The sequence below is a fragment of the Cebus imitator genome, unplaced genomic scaffold (genome assembly GCF_001604975.1).
Source record: "Cebus imitator isolate Cc_AM_T3 unplaced genomic scaffold, Cebus_imitator-1.0 Scaffold131, whole genome shotgun sequence".
Lineage (NCBI taxonomy): Eukaryota > Metazoa > Chordata > Mammalia > Primates > Cebidae > Cebus > Cebus imitator.
In genome coordinates this window covers 658,442-684,768 of record NW_016107446.1, presented here as the reverse complement: position 1 = coordinate 684,768, position 26,327 = coordinate 658,442, and the positions used below count along the sequence as shown (strand labels likewise).

The following is a 26,327-nucleotide window of genomic DNA, read 5'->3' as shown; positions in this document are numbered from 1 at the left end:
GCAAACAAAAGGCATTTTCCCAAAATAAGTTCTGGCTTAATATTTCCCATATTCAATTCTAAAATCGGTATGAAATTTAACTTGGCAAAGTTGTTAGGTGTTTTAAACTAATGCTACACTTTAAGAAATTTTTACACATACAGTTTAGGGTCAATGATTGGTTGGTCACCCAAAAAAAAACCACAAAACAAAAGCAAAAGACCTATACTTAATGTGAATCCAAAACAAAAAAGTGCTGACAGAAGAGAAAGAAAAGGTAAGAATGCAAATTTTAATCAAAAATTTAATCCAAATAGAAATGGAGTAAGGTAATCCTTATTAGTAAACATGTTTCTTCCATTTTTGGGTTTTAACTAGAATACTGGTATTCAACAGTTCCCTAAAATGAAGGCAAAGTATCTGAATATATTATTAGGCTTAAGTCAAAGTATAAAAGGATTGCAGACTCAACCCAGAAGTACTGGGTCAGGAATGCAATCTCTATTAATTAGGTATCCCAGCTGGGCAGTGGGTCTGCAGCTGTTAACTTGATCAATGACTTACCTAAATGTCATCTCTACTGATTCGCTTATAAATTACCAGCAAGTGAGACTAATGTACAGGTGCTAATTTATTTAAACTGTTCTCTACAGTTTTACATAGCTTTATAAACTGCATCTGGCACCTAATGTTAGCTGTCAGTTGTACTTAGACATGCCTGTCCTAACGACTCTGTTCATTAGAAGTGAGCACAAATTATGAAATATTGTGAAAAATGATACATCAAATGGAATGGGCACAGCAAATCAATTAGAGAAACTTCATACAGCATATTCACACTTAGGAGAATAAAACATTCTGGTTTCAGAATGAGGTCTATAATACCAATTAAAAAGTAATTGGTAGATTCAGCAGTGCTATATATCAATTTGCTGGCTTTTTTCCTAAAATTCTATAGTAAGGTAGAACTTAACTTTTAATTCCCAAATAAAGACATATAGTAAATGGAAGTGCAAGTCTGTATTCATAATATTTAATATAACTGAAAAGTCTTCAACCTAAACTTTATAACAACTACATGCTTAATTGAAAAAGGAAAATGTAAATATCATTGGTCCTCATCTTTCTGGTGTTTACAGTATGATTTTGAGTAAAAGAATTTTTGATGGTACACATGACAGGTTAGCAATCATTGTTACCCCACATCTGCTCTAGCAGAAGGAGGTGTTACAAAGTCTATAAAGTTCCCCTGGCACTGGCTGCTCTCTTCACCTAGCTATTCTTTAGTCTTGGGGTCATTAAGGAAAACTGTTTCTGCTGCCTCTGTTACACACTCATGGGCTTAGTTCTTTGGTTTCCATACACCCCAAATCTTCTTTACACTAAAAAACAAGACTCATTCAGCTCAAAGTTCGAACTGACAGATTCCTCCTAACATTTCATATACTGTTACAGCCAAAAATAATTTTTACACACTGATCAACATTTGGCAGTAACCTGTGAAACATTTATGAAACCTGAGTTGAGGATAACAGCATTGAGGTCTATTCGCAAAATATTTAGCCTGCATTTAAAGTACTTTCAGCCTAACACCATATACACTACTAATTTTGTTAGAGGCTACCTGTTTTTCCTCCTGTTAGAGCTTCTAAAGGTCATTAGTAGTACCATCATGGTTCAGTGGGTAAGAACAATAGCTAGTTTATTTTGTTTCAATATAATTTTTAAAACTGGGCAAAAATTAAACTATTCTGAAATGAAGAAAATCTATACCCGCCAATGACTAATTTCTTTTTAGTGATAGTACTTTACTTTTTCACCAATAAAAATAATATTTTTCTTGTAAATGTAATAAGATTGAACACCAACTAGAGCAAAGTAATTTTGGAAGGAAAATTCTGAAATATATAGAATCCTGTAGCCTTAACAATAATGATAAATCTTCTAAGTGATATAACTTTAAAATAAGTACCAACAGTGATAAGCAGAATTATTTTTATTCAAAAATTTTATCCATCATATTCCTTTTACCAACTCACATTGTACTCTTTAATAGGCCTTAAGGAATCACTAGCATATTAGATTAGCTAAGGTATAATTTTCACACATAAATTATATATGCTATATTCAGTGAGGCTAGATTTCTACTCAAACTTAACCCTCTGAAGTAAAGTTGTAAAACTAGAAATCAATGAAAAAGACCTATAAAAAGTTGCAACAGCTGACATAAATTCATGGATTTTATTTACTAGGAGGGGCACATAATTCCTAACTCAGAGTCCAATGGCTCTTGATTTTAATTCACATGCCTAACAAGTTTAGTTATGCCAGAAGGTTGGAAGACAGGTGAGAGTGGCTAGAGGCAGACATAAGACGTCTTGACAGCTAGGGAGGTGACAAGAATCAGTAATACAGCATAGCCAGGCCATTCATTGCAGGTACAGGCAGTCTCTACAAGCTAGAGTCAGGGGCTAACAACCATACTAAAAAGGAAAATCCTAAGGCACTGTAAGGTTAAATTATACTCACTATATCTTACTAAATAAGACTGCGGGAGACTGAAATTTATTTTAGAAAATGTTATCTAAAAAATTAATCTGAAAGTGTAGAAAGAACAATTTTTGGATAAAGACCTTGTAAAGCCTTAGTATTATTTAAAAAAAAAAAAAAAATAGAAGATACCTATCCCATAAGGTTTTTACAAAGATAAAATGTGGCAATGTATATCAGGCTCCCAGATGGCATTTCACACATACATAGAAGGTTTTCAGTATGTGGTGGTAGTTTTCATTACAAATAACATTTAAAAATAGGTTTCCCTTATCTGAAAAATTTTTGTGGATTATCTAATTTCCTAATCATACTAAATAATTAGAGAAAAGCTACTGTTCCTAGTCTTAGTTAATGTATTAAAAACCAAACATTTAAAAAGCATGATAACTTCTAAATATGTAACAGCAATTGGAATGGAAACTTAAAATATTTTCTTAATTTTGGATAAATTATTTTTGGATAAATTATAAAAATAATTTGGATAAGTTATTTTTGTTTTCAGAAATAACTCATTGTTGCAGCATGGAAATGCTGTCTCATCAGCCACAGTGTCCCTTTCAGTTGATACACACTGTTGAACCACTTTTAAAAACAACAGTTTAAAAAACATAAATGAAAACAGGAAACCATGAGTATGTAATTTTAATTCTTTGGTAATGGTTGTCACTGTCCTTTTTTGCTTTTACGTCTACTCAAGTGCCACAAAGCTGGGAGGGTGGTCCACTAAATTTAATAAAATTTGATGCCAAAAGGGGTCCAGTACATTTAATAAAATGCCACAAGAGTCAGTGAAGCCATCTATCACTTGCAGCAAAGTCTAGCACAGCAGAATTATGTCACTGGTATCAAAGAAAATGGTTAACACTTACTTCCATATGGGCTTTTTAGATACCAAGCTAGGTGAGATAATATCAACCTACAGGAGATAAAGCAATCTCCCCTTTAGTCAATCAGTGATAAATCAATGTTCCCAACAGTGTTTCAGATGATTCCCCCCAGCACTCATTCTCAGGTGGCATGGAAGACTTGTGTGACAAAGCAGAGAACTAGAGAATGATTCCAGTGATGGCAGATGGTATTTATCACTGTTAATAGTAACAGGAATAATAACACACTGCATTAATGTCATGGTTTTTAGATATATCCTGAGGTAGGCAAGTGAGTATTATTATTTCATAGATAAGAAAATCAAGTGACAGAGAGCCCTGACTTGCTCAACGACACTACCTAGTGACATCACAAGGACTCTCCTAATCCCAGTTCCTGTATTTTTCTAAAAGATCATTTCAACTATGATGAATTTATTTTTAATAAAAAGACAGAAAAAAATCAATCTAATAAAGCTGTCTACATGTTCTGCATTTATATTCCTCACAAGAAATTCAACCTCATTTTAGAAGAGTCTATATATTTTAAAGAAGCGATTGGTTGTTTTTCATATTAATTCATGATTTGATTACTTAATTGGCTAAATCTAAAGGTAGATTTTTATAGTATTTTGTTAACACAATCACACAAGATGACATCAAGTTGCTTTTACCATATATACAAACATATAGTTTTAAAAGTACAGAATACCTGCCACCACTTATCTTTACATAGTGATATTAAATATCTCTTCCCTGAAAAATAATTATCTATTTTGAGAACCAGAACTAAATACATTCTTAAAAAATTTGTTTCTACCCAGTTGAATGATAATGTATTCACTAAGCTATGGGATCCTTCTATATTTCTCTAAATATTAAAAAGATTCTCTAGGTAAAATCACCTGTTTGTATCTGTTATAAATACTTTAACAAAAATGTTTAACAGATACTTTAATATATGAAAGAGTTGTTTTAAATCTTAAACGTTTTGCTCAAATGCATTTCATAAATGGTCTTCACAATCATTATTTTAGTAACTGGATAACTAGTATGGGAAAAACTAGTTTCTAAAATATATAAAATAACTAATAGTTTAATCTGAATACAATAGTGCTTAATTTGTCTAAGTGAAAATTATAGTGAGCCTAGACTTTTAACTATGTAATTGAATTAAATAATAGACCATGGCTACTCTGTATAAATTAAATCCTCATGAAAATCACATTAACATAAAAAACTCTGGGTAAACATCCAAACAATGAACAAACTACTCCAAACAACAAAATTCACGTTTAATATTTACACTGTAAAATGCTTATCCCTTCAGATAAAATTACAAAATTGTTGAATGATTCTGCTTCTTTCAATAAGCTACATACAAATGCCCAGTGTACATCCAAAAAGGTAGTTAAGAGGGGCTGGGCATGGTGGCTTATGCCTTTAATCATCCAGCACTTTGGGAGGCCAAGGTCAGGGGATGGCTTAGTGCTAAGAGTTCCAGACCAGCCTGGCAACAACATAGGAAGACATCGTCTCTATCAATCAAAGAGACAAACCAAAAAGGTAGTTAAGCGTTGCTCAAAACATAGTAAACTCAGTTGGGTAATGAAATCCTGCTGCTGAGAACAGTCACTCAGGGACACAGAGACCACAAGGAGAAAGGGAGGACCATTTTAAAAAGTAAGCAAGTTAAAAAAACACAACAACAACTACTCACAAAGAAAAGCCCAGGCCCAGATGGCTTTACTGGTGAATTCAACCAAATACTTAAAGAATAATTAATACAAATTCTTGACAAACTCTTCCAAAAATAGAAGAGAGCCCTTCCCAACTCATTCAATGAGGCCAGTATTACTGATACCAAAACCAGACAAACAGTATAAGAAAACTATAGACTAATATCAACTAAACATGAAAATCCTCAAGAAAATGCTAGCAAACCAAGCCCAGAATCATATAAAAGAGATTATACACACCAAAGAGGTGAGATTTATTTCATGAATGGAAAGTTGGTTTAACATATAAAAATCAATTTGTGTGATATATCATACCAACAGAAAAGCCAAAAGCCAAAAAAATCATCAAAAAGGAAGAGCATCTGACAATATCCAATATCATTTCATGATAAAAACATTAAACACACAACAAAAAAGTTAGAAAAAGAAACTAGGTATGGAAAAAACTTACTGAATTTGATAGAGCATCCATGAAAAACCCACAGCCCACATCATATTTAATAGCGAATGACTGAATGCTTTCCCCCAAGATCAGGAACAAACTTAGGATATCCACTCTTGCCATTTCTACTCAACAGTGTTAGAGGTTCTAGCCAAGGCAATTAGGTTAGAAAAAGAAATAAGAGTATCCAGATTAGAAAAAAATGAAATAAAACTATTTCCATTTGCAGGTGAAATGTCCTAGTTCTCAGGGTTTTTAGCGGATTCTTTGGGATTTGTATATATGTGGGATACCCTGTTATACCTTTCTATATATGGGCTCTCCTGCTTTATCCTGTATTTAGAAAATCCTAAGGAGTCCACTAAAAACTATGAGAATTAGTAAGTTCAGGAAGGATGTAGATTCAAAATCAAAAATATACAAAAATCAACTGTATACACCTGCAATAAGAAACTGAAAATATCATAAAAGAAAACAATTCTATTTACAATAGAAGTTTTTAAGACATTAATGCTTAGATATAAATTCAACATAAAAGTGCCAAATTTGACTCTGAAAACTATAAAACATCACTGAGAGAAATTAAAGAGAATCTGTATGAATAGAAGGACACCCCATGTTCAGAGATCAGAAGACTTAATTAAGATGGGAATACTCCCAAAATCTATCTAGAGATTCAGCACAATCCCTATCAAAATCTTAGGTGGCTCCTTGCAGGAACTGACAAGCTAGTCCTAAAATTTCATATGAAAATTTGAGGAGCAGAGAACAGCCAAAATAATCTTGAAAAGCAAGAAGGACAGGTATGGTGGTTCACGCCTATAATCCCAGCACTTTGGGAGGCTGAGGCAAGTGGATCATGAGGTCCAGAGATGGAGACCATCCTGGCCAACATGGTGAAACCCTGTCTCTACAAAAATACAAAATAGCTGGGTGTGGTGGTACGTGCCTGGAGTCTCAGCTACTTAGGAGGCTGAGGCAGGAGAATTGCTTGAACGCGGGAGGTGGAGATTGCAGTGAGCAAAGATCACGCCACTGCACTCCAGCCTGGGCAACAGGGTCAGACTCCACCTCAAATGAAAAAAAAGCAAGAAAGAAGTAGGAGTACTTACATTTCCCAATTTCAAAACTTACTATAAAGCTACAGTAATCAAGACAAAGTGGTACTAGCATAAGGATAAGTGTATAGATCAATGGGATAAAATAGAGTCCAGAAACAAACCCTCATAGTTACACTGATATTCAGTATGAGTGACAAAAGAATTCAATGTGAAAACAATAGTCTTTCCAACAAATGATGCTGGAACAACTGAATGTCCACATGTAAAAGAATGAAGCTGGACCCCTACCTCACATCACACACAAAAATTACCTCAAAATGGATCAGACCTAAATGTAAGAGCTAAAACTACAAAACTCGTAGAAGAAAATACAGGGGTGAATTTTCATGACCTTGGATTAGCAATGGTTTCTAAGGTATATACACAAGAGAAATAAAAACATATGTCTGCACAAGAACTTTATAGCATGCACATTCATAGCAGCATTATTCATCATAACCAAAAATGGAAACCCAAATGCACATCAACTGACGAATGAATTATTAAAATATGGTATGTCCATACAGTCAAAAACTATTCAGGAATAAAAAGGAATGAAATACTGACACACATGCCACAACATAGATGAATGTGAAAACATTGTGCTAAGTGAAAGAAGCCAGTCACTAAAGACCAAATATTATATGATTCTACTCACATCAAAGTCCAGAGTGGGCAAACTTAGAATCTAGAGAGTCTATGTTCTAAGTAATTTGAAAATTAGAACCTGAATTCTATTCCTGTTGCATTCTTGAATTATTACATTCCTGATAAAAGCACTAATAGTCAATAACACTTTTTTGCTAAATGCCCCAGGATAGCTAGCAAAGGAACTTAAATTTAACAACTTTCAATTATGTTCTAATTTTTAAAAAGCAATATCTAACATCTCATGATATTTTATACTTAACTGAAGAACAGCCTCTCTTTATAGATAATATTCATCCAGATAACTATAAAATTCAAAAAAAGGACAGCAGCTACAAGGTCCCTAACTCTAAATCACCTAACCTAGAAGAGCAATAAGAAATCCTTCTGGTTGCATATAAAATGTTGGTCTGGGGCCTGAAAGTGATACTTCAGTACCATTTATAAACAGGAAAAGTATACAAAAAGATTGAAATTAAACTAGCATAAAATGGCAAAAATTATAATATTGAAATCATACAAGAATGTTATCTATACAAAGATGCTCTTTGGTTAAATATAAAACATCACGGGATGTTAGATGTTCATTTTTAAAAATGAGGACAAGATTCAAAGTTGTTAAATTCAACTTCCTTTGCTAGCTACTCTAGGATATCTAGCAAAAATATTATTGACAATTATTGCTTTTATCAGGAATATAATAATTCAAGAGTGAAGAGAATTTGGATCCTAATTTTCAAATCACTTAGACTATGCCCCATTTTGAAAATTCAGATACATATTTGACAAAAATACTGGGGCAAGGCTTACTAATGGGATTTGATACAAATTTGACTCTATTTCCGTTACTATCTGTTTTATCATTTTGTAAGAAAGCTAAGTCTAAAACTATATAACAGGTTAAACATTTCCAAATAGTATATAAGCATTTATAGATTCATTTCTAAGTAACACCTAAAACTCACCATACTATGTAAATCCTGCACACTTCTCTTTGAAACCATGGCTCCAACTTGCAATGTGTAGCAACATTTTTCCTTATTCTGACAGCTTGATTAAAACACAGAGCTAATGGGCTCATGAAGAAAAGTGCTTTTAATATCTAAAACTCCACAGCAATTACTTTTCCAACAGAGTAAGTGTACTTACATCAATATCCTCTTGAGTGAAAGTTTCTGGATCTTCTCCCATCATGTTGGCTAAATGTCTCTTTCCTATGTTGAACTCTTCAATCTGCTTTTTAATAAAATCCACTGTGTACGTTTCACGTTTTAAGGCGGGAACATTTTTCTTTCTTGTTATAACTGCAATATGACTTAGCCCTAATACCTAAAAGAAAATATAAATGTAAAGAAAAGAAAATAAATTGAACTGAGATCTTCTAGGCCACTGTCTTTAAATAAAATAGGATACTGAATACCATAATAAAAAGAGGCAACTACTTGCAATCAACTGGAGTCTAAAAAAAAAGTTTAAAAGGCCTGTTAAGAAAGTTGCTAGAATGTGTCCACTGCTCAAAAGCTTGTTTAAAATGTAGTTTAAGTGACAAGCATTTAAATACATTAAAACCAAAAATATCTGTAAGTCGTATGCCACCTCCTGGTCTATTTTAAACATCCACTTTTGATAATGCTTGGTCAATGTGAGTGAGTGTTGATATTTGGCACATGGAATAAAGAGTAAAAGGCTAATCCCTTAAACAGGCAAATGCACAGGCACCCAGAAACCAGCAAGCAGAAGACATGAGAGCAAATGGCGTGGCCTGGGGAAGAGCACTTTACACTGTGGCTATTCACCTTATTTGTGGGTAAAAATATAGCCTATCTTCAACCATCTTTTGGCTTAGCTTAAGACTTTGTTCCATGGTCCTTACATCAAACTGATAAAAAGAAAAAAATGCTTGACTAAACAGAAGATTTCTTATTACTAATTCGGTTTAACATGGTAACTGCAGAAATAAAGGCTCACATATCTTTTAAAAGCATCGGTAACTATATCCCACTTGCGGCTGCTGGTCCTTTTACGCTGTGGCACTAGAAATTTCCCTCCAAGGCATTAAGATTTCACCTTCAATCAAAGATGCTAAAGAATGAGAAAAATGTTTTCAAATGACATTGAGCTGCATGCAGTAGCTGGAAATAATCAGAACAGACCTTTCTGGTCCTGGCTTTTCTTAAGATCTGAAATCTATGGTTCTCAACCTTCATTGTGGCCCCAACAATTCTAAACACTCTTAAAGCAACATTCAGACTTTAAAGCTACAATCTTGGGAATCCACTCCTTTCCTTTTTCATAAACATAAATCTCTCTCAGATATACGCCATTCACTGGCACCATCCCTCCTCCCTCCATCCCCTTCCGAGAGCCCTCAATTCAAATGCCTCTACAGCAATTTGTCACTAAAGTTACACCAGAAAATATAAGAATACAGGAGAAATGTAGCAATACCCAATTAATGAAAAAAGTATGTTTTCAAACTCTTCCAAATTGATAGTAAAAATATAGTTTCTTCCTACTCTTTAATGAGTAAGAAAAGGGCAATTTAAAATTCTCTGAAACTTGAGTTTATTTTTACTTAGGAGATCACAACCTTCTAAAATATATTACTAACCAGTAATTACCGTTTCTTAGAATGCTTTGTGAAGATACAGTGTTCCTGTAAATGAGTAAAAGCATGACCACAACTGGCTAACGCATAGTCTGCTCTTTTATAGATGTAGCCTGTCTATACACCCCTGCTCCCCTGTCACAGCCCAGCGCCACCAACACCAACTCCCAACCACAGTGGTTCCCATCTTACTTTTTTACCGTTTTCCAGGGGAATTTAAAATTTGTTCTTTATAAGTCTACGTCTTCTTTGAGCAATGGAGAATGTTGCTTCACATATTCCAACTGGATAGAAATTTTCTACCCCAAGACTCATAGGAAAGGTGTGATTTGGGGGCCTAAAAGTAGCAATCATATAGTAGAGACAATTCTCCCGAATGTTCTATTGCCAAAAGGATGATTACACTGCTGGTTTTATAAATAATGTATCAAAATGTTTTTGTTCATAGCTAAAGCAACCCTAATGCAAGTGAACCCACAATTCAAACAAAATCTAGAAGACTTTCTTTTAGGTCACTACAACCACACTCCCTGCCGATCACCAACCACAGCCCTCAGGAGGAAAAATGTGCCTCCTGGAGAGTATGGCTCCTTTCACTGAAGGGATTCCAGAGGAGGAGCAAGATCAGAGAGGAAAGTGATGCGTTCAAATTTTAAAATGTGTGTGAGATGTTGATGGACATCCCAGGAAGACAGATGTCCAGGAGGCACGTGGCTTTGTGGGTGTGTCTTGTGGACAGACCTGAGCTTCAGATACAGGTCTGTTAATAATCCACCTGAGACATGAGGTTGACACTTTCAGAGAAGCAGGAAAAATGGCAAGCACTAGTGTTAGGACAAAAAACATGTGTTCTGCTAGTGATCAAACAAATCGTTTGTAGGTGAGGGAAGGTAGGCAGAAAGGCAAGGTTACTTATGTCTTATACCCACTATTTTCTCTGTGAAATAGAAGATGATCTGCTGAGAGCAAAAGGTAGTAGGTTTAACAGACTAAGTACCTCATATTCAAAGAACAGTTGTGAAGTATAGACAGAAAAACTGTAAGAAAGAAATTAGAGATGGCTGGGCACGATGGCTCACGCCTATAATTCTAGCACTTTGGGAGGCCAAGGTGGGTGGATCACTTGAGGTCAGGAGTTTGAGACCAGCCTGGCCAACATGGTGAGACTCCGTCTCTACAAAAAATTCCAAAAATTAGCAGGGCATGGTGGTGTGAGCCTGTAATCCCAGCTACTCGGGAGGCTGAAGCAGGAGAATCGCTTGAATCGCAAGGTGGAGGTTGCAGTCAGCTGAGATCATACCACTGTACTCCAACCTGGGTGACTAGAGGGAGACTCCATCATTAAAAAAAAAAAAAAAAGAAATTAGAGAAAAAATTTTAAGTATCCATTTATACTGGACACTTAAATTACTTCTACTAGTAATATAAGTAGAGATAATCCCATTACTAGTGAGCCAGGAGAATAATTCCAAACAGACAGGAATTGATATCCATTATCCATACAACGTCTGTAATATTTTGTCAATTTTCTTTCCCTATGGTTGGTTTCCTTGGATGTTTCAGTGGTATGTTGAATGTGCTATTTAGTTCCAGAGAGTTACATCTCAGGGTAGACTGTACTGTTTGGCATTACAAGCTTTTCTACTCCTATGTAATATTTTTTTTCGATTCTGTTGGGTCATAATATTGCAACCCTTTCAACCTGCTATTTGCATTTCCCTGGAATATCATTGCCCATCTTTTCATTTAAATTTTAGACTATTTTAGGTTTTGTTTTCTTAACCCAATCTGAGATTTTAGTAGATGAGAATACTCAAGTTACATGGGTTTTCATGGCTATTCTGTCTTAATCTTTATATTTTTTATGCTTCCTTCCTATTTTCTTTCTTTTGCTTAATGAAAAAAAAAATAACTGCTTTTTTTGGGGGGTGGGGCTTTTGAGCTAGCAATTTGGACCGTATACAGCTTGCTCTCATTTTACCAGTGACAATACATGTGTCTCTGAATAAAATGTTTAAATGTACTTCTCCTGTCAACTTCAAAAATAAATATCCAATGAATTCCTACTGACTTATTCAGCTCTGTTTTTCAGGCACAGCAATTATCTGCTCTTCTGTTCTCCACAGTTTAGATCAGCTTCTTTTAGTCTTATTTCTTATCCCTTGTTTCTGCATTCTGTATGATTTTGAAATCTTCACTCCATGGTGTTTTCCCTCTTTCTGCAGTGTCAATTCTGCTTACTGAAGCCACTATGAATTTTTAGCTTTTTATATCATTGGTCTATCCTCAAAATTCTTGCCTCAACAGTTTCTTTTAATCATATCTTCTTGTCTTATCGCATCTCATAGAGCTCTCCCTCACTCAACTGATTTTTAAATGTCCTTGACAGTGTGAAGTAGTTGTGGTAAAATAATTCTTCCATTTTGTTAGGTAAAAATCCCTTTGTATTTTCTTCAGTTGTCTCTTCCACACTGTTCCTTTTGTTTCAACAACATTTTAGCATCTTCTCAAGCAAAAGAGTTGATTACTGAAGACTTGGTTTTTCACTTGATTTAAAATTGTGTCTGTCTACAGTCTTGAGTTTGTGACATAAGGTGGAGGCTTTCCTACTTTTAACGTAATTGAAGTTTAAACATATTTATATTCATTTTCATTGTTCATTTAGAAAGGGCTTTTAAAAATGTCCCTAATTTGCTATTTTTCATAAATGATCTTTAGGATCTTTTTTCAAAGACATTTCTACACATTGCTTAAGAGTATGACATTCTGGACATTTATAACATTAAATTTACAAAGCTATCACAGCATCAATAGCAGGATATTGAATATGTTTATTAAATGTCCAGAATTATTCCAGCAATGGAATTATTTTGTAAAAATACAAAGATTAGCTGGGCATAATAGCAGGCACCTGTAATCCCAGCTACTCAGGAGGCTGAGGCAGAAGACTTGCTTGAACCCAGAAGGCGGAGGCTGTAGTGACCTGAGATTGCACCACTGCACTCCAGCCTGGGCAACTGAGCAAGACTCCGTCTTAGAAAAAAAAAATTATGGCCAGGTCCAGTGGCTCACGCCTGTAATCCCAACACTTTGGGAGGCCAAGGCAGGTGGATCACAAGGTCAGGAGTTCAAGACCAGCCTGCCCAACACAGTGAAACCCCATCTCTACGAAAAACACAAAAATTGGCTGGGCATGGTGGCAGGCACCTGTAATCCCAGCTACTCGGGAGGTGGAGGCAGGAGAATCACTTGAACCTGGGAGGTGGAGGTTGCAGTGAGATAAGATCGAGCTACCACACTCTCCAGCCTGGGCGACAGAACTAGTCTCCATCTCAAAACAACAAAAAAATGCAACAATATTTTCTACAGGGTCCATTTCCAATGGAAAAGCTATGAGGAGAGAATTTTGTTCAGATTTTATGTTTACAGAATATAGATACAACTCTACAGGTTTGTTTCTTTTTAAAGGCAATCAGTAGGTCAGACAACTATAATTTCAATCATGCAGGCTGCCAAAGAAGCAGACATATCCTGACAGAGCAATGATGTTCCAAATTTGACCAAATGCCAGTGTTGTATAGTCTTTTAATGGTATTACAGTAGTATTAAGGAGTTTCCTTTTAGTTAAATTAGATAAAAATGGAACAAAGAAGAATGTGTGGCTAATTTGAATAGAAAAGGCAAAAAAAATACTCTGAGGATTAGAAGAAAAGGTAAAAACTGAAGTCAGATTAGAGAAAATGTGAATAGAAAGAAACAATATAAGGATGTCAACAGAATGATTGTAATAACCTGCTGGAATCGTTTATATTCCTTTTTGAGATGGAGTCTTGCTCTGTCACCAGGTTGGAGTGCAGCGGCGAGATCTCAGCTCACTGCGACCTCCGCCTCCTGGATTCAAGTGATTTTCCTGCCTCATCCTCCCGAACAGCTGGGACTACAGGCTCCTGCCACCACGCCCAACTAATACTTGTATTTTTAGTAGAGACAGGGTGTCACCAAGTTGGCCAGGATGGTCTTGATCTTTTGACCTTGTTATCTGCCCACCTCAGCCTCCCAAAGTGCTAGCATTATAGGCGTTGAGTCACTGCGCCTGGCCGGAATAGTTTATATTTCTATCAATTAGAGGTGTCTGGCTGGAAGCAAAAGAAATTGACTTTGGCTTACTTAAGCAAAAGAAACATTTGCTAGAAGGGTATCAGGAGCCCACAGAACTATACTTGAAAGCAGGCAGGGGGCCGGGTCTTCTCAACTATAACCAGTGAAAAAGCACTAATTCCTCCTGGGAAAACTGGGATGTTGCTATGGAGGGGAAACGGATTCCATGTTAAACCAATAAGGAAATTCACTTACTTAAACAAAATTTACTATTTATATTAATTCCACAACCTGTTATAAATTAAGATACTTAACATACTTACCAATCAAATGAAACATATAAACCCTGTTTAACTTCCAATAAAAATAAACCAACTACAAAAAGCTACTGTTGGGACAATTCAGAGAAATTTGAACATGAAATAGGTAATAGATGATAAGAAATTACTGCTCATTCTGTTAGATATGGTGGTGGCATGGAAGCTATTTTTTAAAATAACCTTTATGTTAGAGATGCATATTCCAGTACCTATAAGTAAAATAACAGAATGTCTGGGATTTATAATAAATGACTCTGCGAGGGGGAGGGGAGGAAAAAAAACAAGACTTGGAAGATATTAATAATTGTTGAAGCTGGCTGACAGATCTGTGGAGTTCATTATATTGTTCTATTTTTTATATGCTTGGTTTTTCATAATAAAATTCTGAAATAAACTACTTTACAAGTCCATTTAACAAATTTGAGCAATTATTATAGACCAGGCTCTGTATTAAATGTTAACAGAAATAACGGTAAAGAAATGAGTCATGTTAAAATGAGAATGTTGCCATAATGAGATAAGAAAATAAAACACAGTAAAGATGCCGTTTTCTTTAAGCTAATAATCCTATCTGACAAAAAGAATGATGCAGCAGGTGTTCAGATGTACCCATATGTGCACACACGTAGACACCCACATATGCCCACACATAAGGACCATAGGCGAAAGATGTAAACACAGGAGACACTTAGACAACAAGAAAAAAAGTAGACGTGGGTTTTCTACTGTTGTAGGCAGCTTCCGAGATGGCTCCCAGTGAATCTGCCACCTGCTGTTCTCTCTTGCTTACCTTTTCTTGATCAGCCTGAGGGAAGCCAGATGTGCTGAGCTGCCCTAGAGGCCCATGTGGCATGAGCTGAGGGAGGGCTCTGGCCAACAGCCAGCAAGGACCTGGGGCCTTTGGCCCGACAGCCTGCAAGAATCTACATCCTGCTAAAGACAACACTGAGTGAGCCTGGAAGTAGACTCTCCCCACCCACAGTGGAGCCTTGAGATGACTGCAGTCCCGGCCAATATGTGGACTGTTGCCTTACCAGAGACCCTGAGCAAGAGGACCCAGCAAGGTGTGCCTGGCAACCCTGCCCCACAGAAACTGTAGATGACAAATGTCTGTCGTTTCAGCTGCTAAGTTGCAGGATGATTTGTTATATAGCAACAAAGAGCTGATACATTCATCATCCTAATTACAACAATGAGGCATAGTAAAAGAAAGTTTAGTTATCTTGTTTTATTAGGAAAAGATAGGTGGGAATGATAATAGCATTTATTATCGAGCTCTTATTGAATAAGAAATTTATAAATTGCGAAATAAGGAAAGTGTAAATTTTAATGTGGAGGTATTTTTCATAATTAAAGCAACGAGGAACATACTCAATTCTGTCCTGACAAGGATAGGATTAGATCTCAAAGGGAAAAGCACATCCTACCAAAGAGCTTTTCTTTTCCATTGCTGCAAACCTGGGATTAAAAATAAATATATTCAAAAATTATGGGGGGTAGGGGCCTAACTAATTTACATAGCTGTATAGAGCATCTCACACCAATTCAAGTCAATTATACATTTATTTTTCAAAGTGTTTTTTTTTTTTTTTTTTTTTTTTTTTGAGACGGAGTTTCACTCTTATTACCCAGGCTGGAGTGCAATGGCGCGATCTCGGCTCACCACAACCTCCGCCTCCTGAGTTCAGGCAATTCTCCTGCCTCAGCCTCCTGAGCAGCTGGGATTACAGGCACGTGCCACCATGCCCAGCTAATTTTTTGTAGTTTTAGTAGAGACCGGGTTTCACCATGTTGACCAGGATGGTCTCCATCTCTTGACCTCGTGATCCACCCGCCTCGGCCTCCCAAAGTGCTGGGATTACAGGCGTGAGCCACCGCGCCCGGCCTCAAAGTGGTTTTTAGTCGTTTGTCAAAAAAATATATTAAGACCCTATTGCAGCAGACCAACAGAATGCTGTGATAAATACAGGATATTATAACCTCCAGGAGCATGGGAGATTAAAAAAAAGAAAAACAGATACTTTAGACAGATACAAGAATGTGTTTACAGTGAAACCAAAATATAAAGGGCCAGGCCATTTAATGTCATTGATCACTTCTCCGGCAGATGGTCTAAATCAACAAAGGTATCTTGGCTTGGTAAAACTGAATGTTTAAGCACTAAGAAAGTGTTCAGTAGTAAAGAAAAATAAAGAAGACACCCTATTCATGTTTTGTAGAAATATTTTTCAAAATAGCAATTGGTCTTTTGCTTTTTCTTATCATAAAAATCACAAATATTATAGGAAGCCAAATTAGCATTCCTATATTACCTGTATTGGTAGAGAATTTATGAATTCATGGGTAACCTTTGTAGTACAGCATGGAAAGGAACTGTCAACTGCTCATCATAATGCTAACACTATTTTCATTTGTGACAGATAAAAAATTCAGTTACCTTAGCATAGCAAAACAAACCATACCGATTCCTGCCAAACTTTCCAGTCCTGTCTCTCACCATTCTCTCAACAAAACCCTATGCTACAACCAACTGTTGCTGACAAAACACACTATTACTCAGTACATCTCTATACCTTTATGCACCTATTATATCTTCCTTGAATAAAATAGCTTTCTGTTTTCATATAACTCCTAATTGTTGCTAAAGACGCTATTTTCCTTTGCCTCCTCTGGGAAGCTGTCCATGACGATCGTCTATCTGGTCAATAACTCTAATCTGACTCAGGTATAGCACTTCTGTGTTTTTCTGTATTTACCTCTGTAAATGCCACAGTACACTATGGATCCCTGATATTCATGGGTATATAATCTGAGAAGTTTGGCCATTCATGAGTAAGACTGCCTCTTCTGCCCCAAATTTGGGACACTCAGACATCTGCAATTGTACTGAGGCATTAATATGAAACATGCATATACCACAAGATTGGTATGCAAAAGGTAGACTTCTAGCGAGGGTTTCAACTGAGAACCCAGGAATAGCTTAACAAAACTCACTTCTTTTTTCTTGTTGTATCAGTGTTTCTCAAACTTTTTAAACTGTGAACCACAGTAATATGTACTGTTTATATCACCGCCTAGTATACATTTACATATATTTTAAAAATGCAAAAATACTCTGTATGAAATGCACTTTATTGTTATTCTATTCTCCCAATACCCTTCAAAATTTCTGTAACCTCTGAAGTGATTTTGTAATTAAGGAGATTAAATTTTGAACAAAGGAAAGACCAGTTTTGTCACACATTGATTAAAATTTTTATTCTTTTATAAAACATAGACTACCAAGAGAAATCTATTAATGTTGAAGATGGAAGTGCAAAAACATTAATATTTAAGACAGATAAGGTCTGTGCCAGGATAAGAAAAAAAAGTTTTATGAATGCCTTTAAGCACATGCATGGAATCACTAAGAATCTAAAAGGGGGTCAGCTAAGTGTTTCAGTTATATCTCAGCTGTGCTTCACGTGGTAAAACATAAGCTATAGTGGTATTCAGGAATCTGGGGATTCAGCCATTTCAGGATCATCCCTTAAGAGTGCTAAGGGTCGATACTGTCTGGTAATTGCTTGTTTGACCTTAAATTGTTTACTTCACAGTGCCTGGCTCGGTAAATATTTGTCATATGGGGGAAAAGGACTGTTTGAAGAGTGGTCAAGGAGATGAAAACTAAAGTAACAAGGAGAAATCATTCTTCATCCATTTTACTAAACCAGTACCTAAGAACTAGACCAGATGTTTCCTGAAACTTTATTAGAGCAAAGAAAGTAGAAACAAAGCAAATGTCCATCAACTGTTACATTAACGTTGATACATTTCTATTATGGAACAGTGGTTAAAATGTATGCAGTGGTTAAAAATGCTTTTAAATATATAATAGGGAACCCTGAAGGATTTCTATTATACAATACACTGCATACAGCAAAGCAAAAAGTAAAATGTAATCCAATATAGTCCCATTTTTTGTAAAGTACACCTGTGCATGTATGTTTATCCATGATTATAAGAACATGGAAAAAGCATAGAATAGATGCCAGGAGGGACAGAAAACCATCCCCAATACACATATTAAATATCAACAATAAAAATACTCTGTATAATACAGTCCCTCTCATAATCATGTGTATACAGCAAATACTCAGAGATGCATGAAAAAAAAAATTCTAGCACATTGTCCAGTAAGAAAAAATAAAAATAAAAACAAATGTCCAAATGAATAGATAGACTGGCTGATCTAGGTTAGAATATATAAGAAGAACATATAAAAAGATGTGTTTTTTTTTTTTCAATATGGATTTTAAAGTACGGTATTTGACTTTCCTCCAACAATTATACTGGTTATCACTCCTCTCCTTGAAACATTAACCTGTTTTCCATGGCACCACACTGGCTGGTTTTTCCCCTGCTTTTTTGGTCTCTCATTCACAAACTTTTGGGACCTCTTATTCCTCATCTGCCCTTCAGGGCCTTGTCCCTCTGCCTACTCCTCAGTACACTCTCTCTAGGAAATTAGGCCTCAATTATCATCTACAAGTTAACAGGGCAGTTCGAATTCAGTTCTCCTCTTGAGCTATAGACTTCCCTATCTATAGACCTACTGGAAATCCCGCATGCCTACAACATAGTCCAAAACTAAACTCGTTTCCTCCCTCTCAAATCTTTTTCCTCTTCTGCGAGCTCATATCAGTAAACTGGCATTATCAGCCAGCCAGCTGTTGGCTCCCCACTTCCCTCTGGATTAAAGGAAATGTACAAGTTCTGACCTGCATCTTTCCATTGAGAAAGATTCGGGAATATTAAGAAGACAGAAATTGCGCAGATGTAAGGCACTTTTAAAAAGTCACTGTCCTCTACACAACGTGATTCCTCCACTACTGTCTTCCAGGCCCCTACAGGAATCCGATTCCCATCATTCTTCTCTGGCGCGGCCCTCCTCCTCTCCGGACAGCAGGGCAGGGTGGAAGGACTGAACCCCACACCAGACCTAGCCGCTGACCCTTAGCTCAGCAGCCAAATGAAAGAGCTCACTCCACTTCCACCTGCAGGTAACTTGCCCTCGCTGCACACGGCAAAACAAGTAACAACCTCCGCAGCAGCCGCTGGAAGCTAAGACCCACCTCTTCACTCCAAACTCAGACCTCCACTAAATATCTAAGACTCTAAGGCACGTGAGACGCTGGGGGAAGGCTCCACAAGGCATCCACTGTGGATGCCCGCGCTGGTTCCACATCCTTGCGCTACAGAGATAAACCACTTCCAGGTCCTCCCAGCCCTTACCTGGAATCTCACATTTGTTTGCAACTCAGCTGCCATGGTTTTCCAGAGGACTTGCTTCTGGAGGAGGCTACCCTTACCCCAGAGAAGCAGCCGGAAGGAAACTGCTCCGCGGGAGGACATACAGGGGGCCGCCATGTTAGGTGTGGGAGATCCAGGACTGAAGGGGCGAGGGGGCGGGGCCTAGGGACTGCGCAGGCGCTGATGGGCGCCAGGTCCTGGCGGGTTGAAAGCAAAAGCTTTTCCCTGTCCCGCGGCCCGAAACGACACGTCGTTGATTGGGTGCATGGAGTCCGCGGGGCGTGTCCGACCCCACCCCTGGCCGGTGTCGACTTCACGAAGGAGCGTTAGTGGGTCGTTCGTCTTGGCCTGTTTTCTCTTCACGTCCTGAAGTCGGTAGCTCTCCTGATCTCTTTGGCACTCACTTCCACGTGGCCCCTTAGCCAGCCCTTCCTTCCCCCAGCCCCGTTGCTGCACCTCGAGCCGGCTCTTCCTCCACCTTGGCAGGACGGCCGGGGCCCCAAATGGACTCCAAACCTTAATTTCTATCTGCCTTATCCAGTAGGAGTTTTCTCCTCCCCTAACTTTCTACGTTCTTCTGGATCCAAGTCAAGACCTTCCTCCAGCAACAGTCAAACCCCTCTCAGTTCTCTGGCACTCTCCTGCGTCGTTTCTTAATTGCACAATGCACAGGTTAAACCTTAAACCTTAAGCACAAAAACTGCCTTACTCGTTTTTGCACGTCCCTCCCTAAGCGTTGATACTAAGCCTTCCTTGAAACCCAGTCAGAACTAATTGTTGAATAGAGATGAGTGTGTCTTGCTTTCTGAAACTTGCGTGCTCCTGGCGGTTAACTCCCAGGGTGCTTTCTACGAAACACATATTCAGTGATGTAGTAACGCACTTTATAAGAGTTTACAAACACTTAGATATGAAGGGTCAGTAAAATTAAAACATACACAAAATCTGAGATCATACAAAGTTGTCAAGCAGATAAATGCCATCTACTATTACCATCATTTCACGAAACAGAACTTTTTAACGTAAGAAAGGTAGAATGGCATGATTTCATAATAAAGAAAGATCTTTTAAATGAAATGCATTTACTTGTATAAAATGCTCATCCTGTTGTTATTTTTGTTGTTAGCTTTTAGCCTAGCAAAAAATTTTATGAGAAATTGGCAGAGGTCTGAGGACTAAACTCTACTTTTTAAAAAAATCTTGTCCAAATTCCTATCTATGGGATTTGGGGAGTTATGCCCTACAAATCATAAAGTCTTATCAGATGCGTTTTACTTAACCCTATATATGGTGACTTACCTTCCAACCTGGCTCTGGCATAACATTACGAGACAAGGAAGAAAATCCAAATATTTTACCCCAAAACATGTTTCTTTGCCATATCTTGAAATAGCCCTGCAAAGCTGTCCTTGGAGGGGTGGAATATGCATCTGTAAAGAATCTCTATTTACATAGCTAGATCTTTTTCTTCCACACCCTCCCAGTCCTAAAGAGATTAACTAAAGTCTGAATAGGAAATATTTGTCATCTGTTGTCTCTAAGGGCAGCCACTATAAGACTTCAAAACTTTGGTCTCCACAATATTTAACTGAACATTCCCTTTCTATCAATCCCAGATAGAACCAAACCAGGTCTTTCTGAACCAAACCAATGTATATCTTAAATGTATTTGATTGATGTCTCATGCCTCCTTGCAATGTATAAAACCAAGCTGCGCCCCAACCATCTTGGGCACATGTTCTCAGGACCTCCCGAGGGCTGTGTCACAGGCCAGGATCACTCATATTTGGCTCAGAATAAATCTCTTCAAAATATTTTACAGAGTTGGACTCTTTTTGTCGACAGGGGGGTGAACTAGCATTTGGAAACCAAGATTTTATTTTATTTTATTTTATTTTATTTCCGAGACTGAGTTTCGCTTTTGTTGCCCAGGCTGGAGTGCAGTGGTGCGATCTCGGCGCACTGCAACTTCCGCCTCCTGGGTTGAAGCGATTCTCCTGCCTCAGCCTCCTGAGTAGCTGGGATTACAGGCACCTGCCACCAAGCCCAGCTAATTTTTGTATTTTTAGTGAGACAAGGTTATGCCGTGTTGGCCAAGCTGGTCTAGAACTCCTGACCTCAGGTGATCTGCCCGCCTCGGCCTCCCAAAGTGCTGGGATTACGGACGTGAGCCAGTGTGCCCAGCCGAGAACCAAGACTTTATAATTTATTAAAATAGATGTCTTTAAGCAGCAGTTCCTACACATTGTGAGATTATTTAAATATTTTTTTTAGATCTTAACTGTGGAAATTCAACTAGGTAGAAAACAGTAAATATGTAGAAACAGGATTTGTACTATTAAAAATTTATTGATGTTGTACCATGTAAGAACGAAGTATTAAAATTAAGGTTAGGAATTGTGGAGATTTTTCCTTTTTCTGAAATTCGTGTCACAGTCCTTTATGAGAATGCCATCATGCACTGCATAGTGCAGTTTCGGTCAACAATCACCCTCACATAAGACAGTGGTCTCATAAAATTATAATAGAGCTAAAAAGTTCCTATCTCCTAATGACCTTATAGCCATCAATGCATTGTACAATGCATTGCTTACCCATTTGTGGTGATGGTAGTGTAAACAAATCTATGCACTGCCAGTCCTATTAAAGGACATACAATTATGTCTAATACATAATACATGATAATAAACTGTTACTAGGTTATTTATTTACCAGACTATACCTTATAGTTTTTATCATTAATTTGGAGTGTGCTTCTTCTGCTTATAAAAACAAAAAGTTAACTGTAAAACAAACTCAAATAGATCCTTCAGGAGATATTCCAGAAGAAGGCATTATTTTCATAGAGATGGCAGCTCCATGTGTGTCATTTCCCCTGAAGACCTTCTAGTGGGACACACTGTGAAGGTGGAAGACTGTGGCATTAGTGATCCTGACCCTGTATAGGGAATGTGTGTGTTTCTGTCTTTGTTTTTAACAGAAACGTTTAAAAAGCTAAAAAAAAAAAAAATTAATTGAAGAATGAAAAAAGTTTATAGAATAAGAATATAAAGAAAGATAAAGAACATAAAGAAAATGTGTTTGTACACCTGTACAGTGTGTTTATGTTTTAAGCTAAGTGTTATTACAAAAGAGCCAAAAAGTTTTAAAATATTAAAAAGTTTATAAAGTTAGAAAGTTACAGTAAGCTAAGGTGAATTTCTTATTGAAGACACAATTTTTTAATAAATTTATTGTAGCCTAAGTGTATTGTGTTTATAAAGTCTACAGTAGTATATGGCAATGTCCTAGGCCCTCACATTCTCTGACCACTCACTCATTGACTCACCCAGAGCAACTTCCAGTCCTGCAAGCTCCATCCATTAAATGTCCTCTGCAAATGTGGCATTTTTACCTTTTATACAGTATTTTTACTGTACCTTTTCTATGTTTAAATACAGGTATACATACTATTGAGTTACAATTGCCTATAGTATTCTGTGCAGATTCATAGCCTGGGAACAATAACCCGTACCACATAGCCAAGATGTATAGAAGGCTACACCATTGAGATTTGTGCTGTGACAAAATTACCTAACGACACATTTCTCAGAATGCATGATTGTACAGTAAAGCAAATGTAGTACATTTTTCAACTCTAGGTGCAATACTTGTACTCCTGCATTCAATTTCCTGTGTAGCCTTTGAATTTGGGAACAAATGCACTGCTATATGTTGACATTAGTTTCATAATTTGGAGACATAGGAAAGATTGAAACATGGTGATCAATCTTTATAATTTGAAAAATTTTAGTTTACCAAATGGCTAAAGCTTGGATTCTTTTCATTTTGTTCTCATTTATTGAGCACCTGATGTGAGGGTTTTGTTCTAAAGACAGCTTGTGAGATGAACATCAGGAAAATAAAAATGTTGTACTAACACCAAGTATTGAGATATGGGGTAGCAGGAACTATTAAATGCTGCTGGTAGGAGTGTAAATTGGTATAACTCTAATGAAATCAACCAGGTAATTAGTAACCTACTCAGCTTAAGATAAGCACACCCAACAATTCCTCAATTACATTCCTAGATATATACCCTGCAGAAGGTCTTGCACAGTGCATTAGGAGACATGTATTAGGATGTTCATAGCAACATTTTTTGGGGGTAACAACAAAAACAACCTGTCTGTTGATAGGAGAATTGATAGATAAGAGAGCACATAAAGCAATGAAAATGAATGAACCTTAACTATGCATATGAATATGGTTGAGTTTTACCACGTAGAGCAAAAAATAGGAAGTCACATATGCAGAGACACAGTAGTATTCCATTTACAAAAAAATCAGCAAAACTAAGCAAAATATTATTTAAGGGTTTATCCCTACATAGTAAAACTATAAAGAAAAGCAAGAAAATGATAAACACAAAACTCAGGATAGTAAATACCACTGGGAGGAGGGAGAAGAATGCCTCCAGAAGGGTACAGGAGGTGCCAGTGTTTTTCTAATCTTTAAATGACTGGAGGATGCATAAGTGTGCAACTTACCATTTTTCTTGAAATGCTACATACTTGTTTTATATACTTCTGACAAGAAGAGTTGATTTTCACCTTCCATCTCTCTCTGACTCACACTGAAAGGTGTGGCAGGCTGTGGCACCAGTGTAAATTGGCACAATTGTAATTTCTTTGTCCTGTGTTCCTCATTTCCTTATTCCCGTCTCCTTTATCACCTCTGAATGATGTCATCCTCAGAAAATTGATGTCCCCCTGCTCTGCCTTGCATTGCAGGATTCCTGGAAATCGTCCCTAGAGCTGCAGAACTTTGTGGATCAATATGAAAATCTAAGCCTGGGAAAAAACACAAAGACTTAATGGTTTTCACAGACATCTGAGATCTTCAGAGAACTTTGGGTCAAAGATGACCAAACACTTAGCGGTATGAAAAGTACATTAAATGTGGACCAAGAAATCAGGGTTCTCATCCGAGCCCTGCCACAGAATTACTCTGACATTTACATGTCATTTAGCTTAGAGGAAACCCTACATTTCTCACCAGTGTAACCAGGCAGTTAGATTAGACTAGTGGTGCTCAAAGTGTGGTTCCCAGAGCAGGAGCATCAGCATTACCTTGTTAAATTGTATCCCACAAAAGGATTGTAGAGTCCCACCCTCTGTACCTCCTAATGTGACTTTACTAAGACTTAGGGTCTTTATAGAAATAATTATGTTAAATTGAGTGATTAGGATGAGCCCTAATTCAATATGACACTAGTCCTTACAAAAAAGGAAATTTGGGCTCAAAGTCAAACGCAAAGAGAGGGAAAGCAATGTGAAGACACAGGGTAAAGATGGCTACCTTCAAGCCAAGAATCATTCAAGGCTACCAGAAGCTGGGAAAGAGACCTGGAACAGAGTCTCTCTCACAGGCCTCAAAGGAAATCAATCCCGTTGACACCTTGATCTTGGCCCTCTAGCCTCTAGAAATGTAAGACAATTAGTCTCAGCTGTTTAAACCACTTAGCATATGATACTTTGTTACAGCAGACTCAGGAATACATCTAGTGTATAGGCTTTAAAAGTCCATTGACAGAGCAGGAGCATTGCTATCTTGGACAAGCACTGCCATTTTAAAGTTCCTCTGATCAAAAACTGCCTAAATTCAACCCAAAGGGCATCAGCCTAATGGCTAATGTCAGCATGACCATAAACCACAAACATCCCCACCCTAGGACTAACCCCTTTCCAGCCAGAGACATCAGCCCTGAAATAACCTCCTATCCGGCCAGAGAAATGTCAGGCCCAAGGTAACCTCCCCTCCAACCAGAGACATTCCAACCCCACAATAAACTTCTCCTCTGCACAGAAACATTTCTACCTGTGATAAGCTCTCTCACCCTGAACACTTAAATACTCTTAACCTGTAAGAGACAGTACCCCTGACAAAAAAATTGGCCAGAAGCCCCTCTCAGGTTAATTCTCCAAAATAAACCTGTCTTTGACTGTTGAGCTGCTTTTCATGTTTCTTTCCTCTTTCTTTAACTCTTACATCCACCAATTTTTTGGATACTTCTCTCTTCAAAAGGTAGAATGCTTTTTCTTGAGTGTGAGCTGAATTTAACAACCTGTCTCTGAAAAATAGAAGAAAGTGGAAGTGTTGGTATATAACTTTGGATACTGGTCCCAAAAGGTACTGTGGCTTCCTGCTTGCTTGCTTGCTTTCTCTCCTAAAGTGCCTACTCTGGGAGAACTCGGATGTCATTGCCAGAGACAGCCCTCCAAGAGGCCTACCTAGTGAGGATTCGAGTCTTTTGCTGACAGCCATGTCAATAAGCCATCTTGAAAGTGAGTCCCCCAGCCATGGATTTCTGTGACTGCAGCCTCTTTCAACATCTTGCCTGCCACCTTCTGAGAGATCTTGAGCCAAAACCACTGATTTCAGGTACTTGGACCACAGAAACTGAGATAATTAACATTGTTTTAAGCCACTGTATTAGGCTGTTCTCGCATTGCTATAAAGAAATACCTGAGACTGGGTAATTTATAAAGAAAAGAGGCTTAATTGGCTCGTGGTTCCTCTGGTTGTACAAGAAGCATGATGGTGGCATCTGCCTGGCCTCTGGGAAGGCCTCAGGAAACAGAATCATGGCAGAAGGTGAAGGAGGGATCAGGCACCTCACATGGCCAGAGCAGGAGGAAGA

At 37.4% G+C, this 26,327-nt stretch overlaps 1 protein-coding gene across 2 annotated transcripts in view; it reads right to left on the bottom strand.

Moving 5' to 3' along the window:
- The window catches only part of MRPS9 (mitochondrial ribosomal protein S9), a 68,562-nt gene extending 48,770 nt beyond the window's left edge, over positions 1-19,792 (bottom strand). Inside the window, exons 1-2 of one of the 2 annotated variants that reach the window (XM_017541090.2) lie at positions 19,628-19,792; positions 8,477-8,656 (exon numbers count right to left, since the gene is read on the bottom strand). In XM_017541090.2, the coding sequence (XP_017396579.1) occupies positions 8,477-8,656; positions 19,628-19,762 (315 nt within the window). In that variant the 5' untranslated portion in view covers positions 19,763-19,792. The remainder of the gene's footprint in view (positions 1-8,476; positions 8,657-19,627) is intronic. The other variant, XM_017541091.2, reaches the window with a different exon arrangement.
- Positions 19,793-26,327: the final 6,535 nt, after the last annotated feature.